The 12,162-nt window shown below is 40.4% G+C and overlaps 1 protein-coding gene across 1 annotated transcript in view; it reads left to right on the forward strand.

The window, feature by feature from the left end:
• Positions 1 to 12,162, forward strand: part of LOC142749998 (indoleamine 2,3-dioxygenase 2-like) — a 43,308-nt gene that overhangs the window by 22,656 nt on the left and 8,490 nt on the right. The window contains exons 7-8 of the mRNA XM_075858679.1: positions 1,757 to 1,874; positions 2,023 to 2,074. Coding sequence (XP_075714794.1) covers positions 1,757 to 1,874; positions 2,023 to 2,074 — 170 coding nt within the window. The remainder of the gene's footprint in view (positions 1 to 1,756; positions 1,875 to 2,022; positions 2,075 to 12,162) is intronic.

A 12,162-nucleotide genomic window follows, 5' to 3' on the forward strand; every position in this document is an offset into this window, starting at 1 on the left:
AACCCCGGAATGGAAAGCGAACGATGATGTGAACAGGCCCTTACTACTCTTGCCAATTCTCGCCTCCTTTCTTCCGTCATTAACCTATAAAGTCTAGAAGTTAGCCCTCTTGTCTCAGCTTGCTTGACGATTAAATCAACTTCCGGCAGACTCAGCATTAAAGTTGAACAGTTGCTTCCTATAATAACAAGCATCACTATGGGGAAAGTCTCCATGCAGGCTAGTGCCTTTGACTATCTAGAATTTATTTGTAAACTAGTTAGACCATTAGATTAGAGAAAAGTCAGCTGAACCTGACAACTTTAGCGGGATCTGCTAACTATCTTAGGCTATGTTCTCACCGGGGTCGGAGGCTCCATTAGGGGCCTCTATTGCAGATCCGACAGGTTTTGCCAGAGTTTACCAGAGACAATAGTGCGGCTTGTTGCGCTATTGTGTCCGGTAAAATCATGGACACTCTGACGGAAAGCCGACGGAACCCATTAAAGTCAAAGGGTGCAACAGAACCGTTGGTTCCGTCATTCCCTTGTTCTGCACCTCTGAGGGAGCAGAACAACGCAATACACCAACGCAGGTGTGAACCCAGCCATGTGTGTAGGGGTCTTTCAACTCTTCCCCAATGCCAGATGTCGGAAAACAAGTATCAACATGTTGGATTTTAACATGCTGAGTCTCTTTTCCTGTGAGAGAGAAGCCAAAACCTCTGGCCTCTGCCTTTTTCCTCTCCCACGGAATTAAAAAAAAAACACCTTTGCATGGGAGGAATTGTTGTCGGACAAACGAATGCTATCTAAAATGTATGGCCAACTCTAGACTATAGTAAAACAGTCCATATGGGACAATTCGTATTCTAGCTTTATATTACATAAGTGCCATTTATGCAAATACCTAATATATACTTAAAAGTAGTTCCAGAAGGAGGTTGGAAATACATTGTAGATTATAACAGATTGCCTAATATAATGATCTTTATTGCCAGTTATCCCTTCATGCCTAAACTGGAGCATTCAGATTATAAAACTGCAGGCTATGTGGAACTTTTAAGGGACTCCACCTATATATGTTTTTATTGCTCCAATGCATCTAAAATAAAAATTTAGCAACTTTTCATATAGTCTTCAATGAAAATCTCCTAATGTTTTGTGTATACAGCTCCTGTGCAGAACTTTGTGTCTCCATGGTTACAGACTACAAATATAGACTGTGTAGTCTGATCCTGCGACCATACTCTTCCATCTGTCCCCTACTTTTTTATAACATACATTTGGTAGGTTAACAAGAAAGATGGGAGATCAGACTACACAGGTTTGTTTGTAGTCTGTAACCATGATCCCAGACCACCACTAATTTTCAGAATGAAGGAACTCTATAGATAGCTTAACCCTTCGCATAACACTTCCTTTAAAAATAGAAGTTTAAGATGTGCCTATGAGTACATGCACAGATGTTCAAAACTGAAGAGACTCTGTGGAATCCGTGTGAATCTCTGTGATCCAGATACCGGTAAACATCCGAATGACGTAGTCGAAAAATATCCTGACTAGGTGCAGTGGGTCATTACATGTGCAACTGCTCAACTTCTCCCCCCCCCCACTAAACGTGCCAATGAGAGAGCACATATCCTACCTGATTAATAAGAGGGGCGATAACTTTTAGGAAATGTTCTTCTCGTCCCCCTGCCCCATAGTCACTGTAAGGCTAATAGACTTTATGGTGCTGTGAAAATAATAATACTCTTTATTTTCCTTGTGTACAGGCTATCGTTAGGATAGTGAGAGCCATACAAGATGATGACAGGAAGCCACTTCCCCCAACGCTACAAGATTTGGAGCAATCCATAACCAAGATGAGTGCCGCTCTGCAACTCATGTATGGTCAGTGAGTAGGTGTATTTATATTACTCCTCCCCCACTCATCCCCAATGAGTATCCCCAGTACCTCTGTGTATACCACTAATACCCATCTATGCCCAGTCTACGATCTCTGTGTTTACACCTAAGTTTACAATGTGCTTTCCTTTAGATTACGTGGACTCTGATGTGTATTATAACACAATCCGCACATTCCTCTCTGGGTAAGTCTATTATATGTGATCTATAAAAATCTGGTCAAATCTGATAAAGAATGCATAACACAGAAATAATCAACCTGTGTAAAGATACTGTGCCCACAATGGGCGTGTCGTAATTGGTTTGTTAGGTGACTCTTGACCTGAAAGGAAACAAACAGGGCAGGGCAAAGTCCTCCAACACCACGATCTGTGACGTGTATTTAAAGTGATTTCTTGAAATTGCAGAACAGTGATAAATACATAACAGTAATAACCAAAGCCTAAATAATACTCAATGTGTGAACATCTACTCTACTTGACATTGAAACAAGTTCTCAAAAAAACAAGTCATGATAAAACCAATTGAAGTGTAGGTTGGGGATGTTGTTTCGCTGGGTGTGGTAGTCCAAAAATAAGCACTACCCTCAAAGCTAAGTTTTGGTTGAAAGTTAGTTGTGACTTTTTTTTATCTCAGAGACATGAGAAATGTGGATTTAATAAGCACCACCGATCAATCTAAGTTTTAGTGGGGTCTAGGAGGCTACCCGTGCACAGAAACACCAACCTATGGTCACAAAGTGCCTTCTCCAGACTCCCTGGCTTAGACACTGATGGACCTTATCAGAATAGGACTATATGACAACACCTATCTCTTGTAGTCCTAATGAATATTGGTTTAGGCTGTCCCACCCATGACATCACTGAGGAGACAATGCTCTTGTTAATAGGAATATTATTAGATACAGTGTTGTATACCAAAGTTGGTAGAAACCTCTGAGCAAAAGAACTTGGAGGGGACGTCTCTCCCTACTTATTGGTACCAATCAGTAGTAGCCACTTCACACTATAACATCCAATGCCAGCTGACTAAAGTCCTTCCAAATTTACTCTTAAAGAGGCTCTGTCACCACATTATAAGTGGCCTATCTTGTACATGATGTGATCGGCGCTGTAATGTAGATTACAGCAGTGTTTTTTATTTAGAAAAATGATCATTTTTGACGGAGTTATGACCTATATTAGCTTTATGCTAATGATTTTCTCAATGGACAACTGGGCGTGTTTTACTATATGACCAAGTGGGCGTTGTACAGAGGAGTGTATGACGCTGACCAATCAGTGACCAATCAGCGTCATACACTTCTCTCCATTCATTTACACTGCAGATAGCGATATAGCTATATCGCTATTTGCAGTCACATAAACACACTATAATGCTACTCATGTGTCATGACAATGAATATACATTACCTCCAGCCAGGACGTGACGTGTATTCATTCTCCTGACCACTTCTGTAGCGTCTCTGTGAGTTACAGCATAGCAGGCGTATATTACGCTGTAAGCTGTCATTCACAGCGAGATCTCGCTGTGCTGTGCTGTAAATCACACAGACGCTACAGAAGTGGTCAGGAGAATGAATACACGTCACGTCCTGGCTGGAGGTAATGTATATTCATTGTCATAACACATGAGTAGCGTTATAGTGTGTTTATGTGACTGCAAATAGCGATATAGCTATATCGCTATCTGCAGTGTAAATGAATGGAGAGAAGTGTATGATGCTGATTGGTCAGCGTCATACACTCCTCTGTACAACGCCCACTTGGTCATATAGCAAAACACGCCCAGTTGTCCATTGAGAAACTCATTAGTATAAAGCTAATATAGGTCATCACTCCGTCAAAAATGATCGTTTTTCTAAATAAAAAAACACTGCTGTAATCTACATTACAGCGCCGATCACATGTGCAAGATAGGCCACTTACAATGTGGTGACAGAGCCTCTTTAAATGGTAAGAAAAGCTCATGTCTGGCTGATGGGAGATTCTGAGAGTACCGGAGGGGACTGAGTAGTAAAGACCACCGCCAATTGCCCTTTGTGCCCCCACTTCAATCCAACATTATTGGCTAATTATTTGTGGCTTTTTTTATTCCAGTGACATGAGTAATACAGACTTATATTGTAACGCTTAGTATTAGACTATTAGCCCACAAGCGTACCTGGATGCTGGTCCCTGGCTAGCATAGTCTGAACTGTGGGGATGTCTCAGGGACAATGTTGAGTAGCACAGCGTAGTGAGAATAGACTTTAGCGGCATCATGCAGAATTGTCGTAGAAATAGTTGCACTCCAGCGCAGTATGCATGGACAATGAAGAACTGTGACTGTAGACTTTTCCGGTAAGATTCACAGGTTTTGATCCCCAGGATAGTCCCCAAAGTCGGGCTGCAGATGGCTGGTATGAAACGTTTGGTAGTCAAACAGATCCAGGTCAACATATTCCACTCAGCAAGCAGAAGGAATGCCACGAGGGTTATGTGGGCCCCGTTTGACATTTAATTTACAATGATTTCTGTGTAACTAACGTTGTTGATCGGAGAATACGGTTCACTAATTGGATACATGAAAATAATGGAGGGAAATATATAGTTGATTCTTTTTATTTTTGTATTTTTTTTTTATCCTCCTTCACTTTTCATCTGTGAAAATATTCAACAAGGATTTTACCAATTTCTTGCAATATCAGATATTCACTGCCCGATTATTGAACCCCCTATCTAGTCGCCACTCTAGTTCTATAAATGTGGGATGTTCTTCACTACAGTAACTCATAGATAAATCATTCCATAAGAGAACTAGAGATTATAGGTCAGTGACTTGCATGTTCTGATTAGATATTTATTAAGAAATATCACATTCTGAAGATCTCTGGGTTTGGGTTTGAGATCCCTTATTATCAGTTACTCAGAATACAAAAGTAATGAGAACAAACATCTTAAAATGAAATGTAAATGCAATGCAAATTACTGTAAACTTCTCACATTTTTCCTCTTTCTTTTCCTATGTTTAACTGAAACATTACGAGGGGGATTGTTATCATGGGCCTAGTTGACCACAGGGCCTCTCTTTTTAGTAGATAAGGACCAAAGAGTCTATGGCTACACGGTGCAGTAAATTGTGGTAAATCATGGTCTCAATGCAAATACAATTATTTACCATGGGTATAAAATTTGCAAGTGATCTTATGGATGTTAGTAATTGGAGTTTCATCGCAACTATGATTTTATAACAATTTACTGTGATATTCTGTTGCCATGCAGCCACAGTCAAATTCAGAAAAGTTTCAAAGCCATGACATGCACTGATTCATAACTATCTATAGATTTCTTTCTGTTATAGTCCCTTACTATAAACATGGCTTACAAATGCTTGCCCTGTACTACCGGCCAATATTCAGAAAATAAAAATAGTACTTTAGTCTGGAAATCTAGATGATCCAGTATCCCCAGAACATAGTCTTAAAGGGGTTGTATAGTTCAGAAAACCCCATTTTTACATACCCTATTGGCCAATTCTGAGATAATAGAGGGCCTGAGCGAAGAGAGGCTACAAAGAACATCTCTGGTATCGATCCTTGATTTAATTGAGAACTGTGTAATGCCTAATTTTTCCTATAGAGGCACTGCAGTAAATTGAACACATTTCCTGCAAGGTTTCCACACAAAGTTCCAGTGGCAGAACTTCCTGTGTTCAATGTAGTGTCAGTGGATTCCCCTAACAAAAAGTTATTGTACAAAGTGGACAACCTTTTAGTGTTCATCCAAAATCTCTTGATTTTATCTATATGAAAGTAAAAGTTCCATTAAAGCTGGAAAGTGGGAAAGTGTTGCTTAAAAGTCTTAGGGTATGTTCACACGGCCTATTTTCGGTCGTTTTTCGGGCCGTAAACGCGCGAAAAATCGAAAGCAGAACGCCTCCAAACATCTGCCCATTGATTACAAAAAGAAGTGCAGGACACTGCTTGGGACGTTTTTGGAGCCGTTTCTCATTGACTCTATTGAAAACAGCTCCAGAAACGACCGTAAAAAACACAGCGAAAATCGCGAGTGGCTTAAAAAACGTCTGAAAATCAGGAGCTGTTTTCCCTTGAAAACAGCTCCGTATTTTCAGACATTTTTGACTCAGCGTGTGAACATACCCTTAACAAGCAATGACAAGGAACAATATATGTGATAAGAATTTCTAATGTTGACCTGCATAGGACTTCTGGGTGGGGTTGCAGATCCAGATGTATTATTGGGCTAATTTGAAACTAATGGTCAGTTTACACATGGTCTTTTGGTGCTGATTTTGACTCGGAAACTGCAAAAAACTGCCAGAATTGCCCCCCATTGACTTCAATGGGGGGCAGAGGCAGTTTTATTTCCCCGTGCGCCTTTTGGCTACTCGGGGGAGAAAAAAAAGGGGCATTTCCTATTTTCCCGCGGCGTTCGTTTCTGAGCATTCTTTGGGGCATTTTTTGCCTACGGTCCTTACATTAGCTTCAATAGCCTCGGGTGAAAAAGCAGCAGAAATAAGCGCAGGCAGTTCAAAGTCTGCCTCTACATTCCTGAAGGAATTCTGAGGCACATTTTTTTCTGCCTGCTAAAATTTCTGTGTGAACAGGGCTAATAGTCTAGAAAATCCAATAAGGCTGGGTTCACAAAATGGAAGGGGGTCCGCTGTGCTGGGGGAGAGAATTCTAGCTGGGGTGGCGGAGTATTTAAACTAGGGCTGAGGAGGGAGGTCAATGTAGAAAAAAAAGGGGTAGCCAGGTTAGAGAGGGGTCAGACTATATTGGTGGGGGGAGAAACAGAATGTGGGGAGAGGACTAGACAACAAGATAAGGAGATCCTTTCGTTGCAAAACATCAGTGTAAATAAAAAGGACCGATTAATGTCAAATCACATTTCTGATAATAAAAGTGAAAAACTGACAGGCAAGTTAAAGTGTATGTTCACAAATGCCAGAAGTCTAGCAAGCAAAATGGGGGAGCTGGAGGCCTTGATACTGGAAGAAAATATAGATATAGTTGGTGTTGCTGAAACATGGCTGGACTCTTCACATGACTGGGCTGTAAATCTACAGGGTTTTACACTTTTTCGTAAAGACAGGACAAATAGGAAAGGTGGTGGTGTATGTCTGTATGTGAAAAGTGATATGAAGGCGAGTGTGAAAGAGACAATAGTGGGTGAAGACTGTGAGGAGGTTGAAACCTTGTGGGTGGAACTAGAAAGGGAGGTAAACACTGAAAAAAATTACTTTTGGTGTAATCTATAGACCCCCCAATATAACTGAGGAGATGGAAGGTCAGATATATAAACAGATGGAGCGGGCTGCACAGGCGGGTACTGTAGTGATAATGGGAGATTTTAATTTCCGGGATATTAATTGGTGTCATGGTTCGGCTTCAACTGCAAAGGGGAGACATTTCCTCAACCTGTTGCAGGAAAATTTTATGGGCCAGTTTGTGGAAGACCCGACTAGAGGTGAAGCTCTGTTGGATCTGGTCATTTCTAATAATGCAGATCTTGTTGGGAATGTCAATGTTCGTGAAAACCTCGGTAACAGTGATCATAATATAGTTACATTTTACCTATACTGTAAAAAACAAACGCAGGCTGGGAGGGCAAAAACATTTAATTTTAAGAAAGCCAATTTCCCCAGGATGAGGGCTGCAATTCAGGATATAGACTGGGAAGAACTAATGTCAAATAATGGGACAAATGATAAATGGGAGATTTTCAAATCTACTTTGAGTTATTATAGTGCAAAATTTATTCCTACAGGTAATAAGTATAAACGACTCAAATTAAACCCCACATGGCTTACACCTTCTGTGAAAGGGGCAATACATGACAAAAAAAGGGCATTTAAAAAATACAAATCTGAGGGTACAGCTGTAGCCTTTGTAAAATATAAAGAGCTTAATAAAATCTGTAAAAATGTAATAAAATTAGCAAAAATACAAAATGAAAGGCAGGTGGCCAGGGATAGTAAAACAAATCCTAAAAAATTCTTCAAGTATATAAATGCAAAAAAGCCCAGGTCTGAACATGTAGGACCCCTAGATAATGGTAATGGGGAGTTGATCACAGGGGATCAAGAGAAGGCAGAGTTACTAAATGGGTTCTTTAGCTCTGTATATACAACAGAAGAAAGAGCAGCTGATGTAGCCGGTGCCAGTGCTGTTAATATATCAGTTGATATACTGAATTGGATGAATGTAGAGATGGTCCAAACTAAATTAAATAAAATAAATGTGCACAAGGCCCCGGGACCAGATGGGTTACACCCTAGAATTCTTAAAGAGCTTAGTTCAGTTATTTCTGTCCCCCTTTTCATAATATTCAGAGAATCTCTAGTGAGAGGTATAGTGCCAAGGGACTGGCGCAGGGCAAATGTGGTGCCTATTTTCAAAAAGGGCTCTAGGTCTTCCCCGGGTAATTATAGACCAGTAAGCTTAACATCCATCGTGGGGAAAATGTTTGAGGGGCTATTGAGGGACTATATACAGGATTATGTGACAATAAATAGCATTATAAGTGACAGCCAGCACGGTTTTACGAAGGACAGAAGTTGTCAAACTAACCTAATCTGTTTTTATGAAGAGGTGAGCAGAAGTCTAGACAGAGGGGCCGCTGTGGATTTAGTGTTTTTAGACTTTGCAAAGGCATTTGACACTGTCCCCCATAGACGCCTAATGGGTAAATTAAGGACTATAGGTTTAGAAAATATAGTTTGTAATTGGATTGAGAATTGGCTCAAGGACCGTATCCAGAGGGTTGTGGTCAATGATTCCTTCTCTGAATGGTCCCCGGTTATAAGTGGTGTACCCCAGGGTTCAGTGCTGGGACCACTATTATTCAACTTATTTATTAATGATATAGAGGAAGGGATTAATAGCACTATTTCTATTTTTGCAGATGACACCAAGCTATGTAATATAGTTCAGACTATGGAAGATGTTCATGAATTACAGGCAGATTTAAACAAACTAAGTGTTTGGGCGTCCACTTGGCAAATGAAGTTTAATGTAGATAAATGTAAAGTTATGCATCTTGGTACCAACAACCTGCATGCATCATATGTCCTAGGGGGCGCTACACTGGCGGATTCACTTGTTGAGAAGGATCTGGGTGTACTTGTAAATCATAAACTCAATAACAGCATGCAGTGTCAATCAGCTGCTTCAAAGGCCAGCAGGATATTGTCGTGTATTAAAAGAGGCATGGACTCGCGGGACAGGGATGTAATAATGCCACTTTACAAAGCATTAGTGAGGCCTCATCTAGAATATGCAGTTCAGTTCTGGGCTCCAGTTCATAGAAAGGATGCCCTGGAGTTGGAAAAAATACAAAGAAGAGCAACGAAGCTAATAAGGGGCATGGAGAATTTAAGTTATGAGGAAAGATTGAAAGAATTAAACCTATTTAGCCTTGAAAAAAGAAGACTAAGGGGCGACATGATTAACTTATATAAATATATTAATGGCACATACAAAAAATATGGTGAAATCCTGTTCCTTGTAAAACCCCCTCAAAAAACAAGGGGGCACTCCCTCCGTCTGGAGAAAAAAAGGTTCAAGCTGCAGAGGCGACAAGGCTTCTTTACAGTGAGAACTGTGAATTTATGGAATAGCCTACCGCAGGAGCTGGTCACAGCAGGGACAGTAGATGGCTTTAAAAAAGGGTTAGATAATTTCCTAGAACAAAAAAATATTAGCACCTATGTGTAGAAATTTTTCCTTCCCTTTTCCCTTCCCTTGGTTGAACTTGATGGACATGTGTCTTTTTTCAGCCGTACTAACTATGTAACTATGTAACTATGTAACACTGTGCGTTTTTGTTGCATTTTTAACATTCATTTTATTTTTTGCTTAATGGACTCCTATTGAGAGACATGGGAGTTTTATCTACCAAAACAAAAAAAAAACACGTTAAAAACTCAACAACTCCACTTATAAACCATATTTTACAAAATGTCATGGTTAAATCTACTTACAATCTTGAGTAAATTACTCCTGCACTGATGTTTAATTATATTATCTTTTCTTCCCCATTCCTATCTAATGCTAAACTTTTCATTCTGCAGATTGTAACACGCCTAAAGATATGAGATAACTGTCACCCCCCCCCCCATTTTGGCGGGAAAACTGATGACAATGAAATATAATTGACTTATCATTTTCCCACCATAATGAAGAGTCTGTAGGAATCTGCTGGTGCAAACACACATTAGGTTGTTGGGAAAGCCCACCTAAATCGATGGAATAAAAAACCCCACTCCATTTCACGAATGGATAAGAACTTAGAAAGGACTGTCCTCATTTATTGAATTAATGTTTTTGTCTGTTTCTGCTCAAACCCGAATTAAAAATCTAAAAAAATGAAATCGTTCCTTACATTGTACAATAACAGGTAAGAAGCGTTGTCCACACACAGCCGGGTTTCATGTATTAGGATAATGGATGCTTCTGAATACCGACCACACTCACTATTGCATAGGATTAAAATATTACCCAGTGGTAGCTAGATGTTCTAGCGGCTGTGCTTATATTTTATAATAAGCCTTTGAGTTCCAAAGAATTAATTGTTCTTAATGTAATTTGAGAACGATAACTGGTTGGATTCAATCCTCTTCCTAATGTAATTAGATTTTACTTGATAGATCTTAAGAATACTCAGATTCCCTTTCCTACCACCCACAGATGTCCGATGCCATCTACAGATGCCCGATGCCATCTACAGATGCCTCCATGCCATCAATAGAGTCTCCCATGTCAGCGGCATCTGTTGCCAATATTAGCCAGAATGCCAGCATGGTAATAATAAGAGCCCAGCTTACACTTAACTTGTGCACACATTTGCAAATCAGACACTGTAAATAAATTTGGCTCCTTGTTACCTTAAGCGTAGGTTATGGTGTGTTCACTGACAGGTTAAATTGCTGTGGTCATTGTTAGGTGTAAACAGGGGTCTTCAGTGGTTGCACACCTGTAGCTGGGGCACACCGCCACCAGCTACCCACGATTCCTTGTGGCCGAGCCCACCTACTTTGACTGCCAACACCTAAAGGGGCCTGCAGAGCCCTTCTGCAATGACTGTCCCCACATAGCCAGCCATTGGTCCTCTCGAATTACCTTGATGGCTACTCGGACCGAACCTGTAACAGGGGCGTGCCATAGAGCTTTTAACCCACCACATAGGTGGTCCGCGTGTTAATGGTGGGACACATTCCATGGCCATACCATCAAACAACAATCAAAAACTGTAATGAGTGAAGTTTCCGTTGTAAAGCAAAAAAGCTGAATGCACTACCTGCTCTAACAACCCTACTCAATCTACTATTCCTGCCCGCCCTCTGCACCTCCAATTATAGTCTTCAGGTTTACCGCCGTTCAGTCACCTTTTAAGCCTGACTCAGGTGAGAGATCCACTCTCCAAAGACACAGGCCTCAAGACCATTGCCATCTTGGTTGCCTCATCTGGTGGTATCGCTCTACCCCAAACCGTCTCCTCCTAGGGCTGAATGGCCCCTTTACTGCTCCTCAGATAGAGTTCCTCCGTCTGAGTCTGGCTAAGACAGTTACATTTTGGTAGAATATAACCCACTTTACTCATAGTTTTTTTATGATCACTATTATGCAGAATATTGTGGTATTCCAATTTGTTACATTCTAGTTTGACCACAGACAGATAAACATGGTTGCTATTTTAGGATTATGTATTCTGAAAGGTTAAAATTCTCAGTCAATGTTAATTAGAAGTTACATTGGTTATGGTTATGGTTTATTATATGCACTTTTGTTCCCAGGAATTAGCTGTACTGACTAAGACTGGAGGGCAATGTCTAATTCCCCACGTTATATAACAGAAGTTTGGGGTTTGTAAAACTTCAGCTTTTTTTTTGCAATACTCATTAGCTCCCTCCACTAAATGCAATGTTCTCGAGATTGAACACTTGTATTTTGGCTCTACCTTATTCGGCTTTCAAAGTCTTCAGTAACAGTGGGGAAATTTCAAGATGGAAGTTTTTTAGGGTTATATCTATATTCCTATTTTCCTTATAAGAATATAGGTTTATGAAGCAAGATGGTGTTAGTAGGTTCACCCAACCATCCCATTTCTCAACTTCTTTCCATGGACTCTCGAAGTGGTGGTTTCCTCAAAACGGCTATGGTCTTGTGTAATGTTGGCAGACCGAGGTGATGCGGATGAAAGATTGATGGAGAATGTTACAAACCAAGTGTGTACGTTGGAGCACATGGATGTACCTGACATGAAGATGG

This window comes from Rhinoderma darwinii, chromosome 3 (assembly GCF_050947455.1).
Source record: "Rhinoderma darwinii isolate aRhiDar2 chromosome 3, aRhiDar2.hap1, whole genome shotgun sequence".
Taxonomy (NCBI): domain Eukaryota; kingdom Metazoa; phylum Chordata; class Amphibia; order Anura; family Rhinodermatidae; genus Rhinoderma; species Rhinoderma darwinii.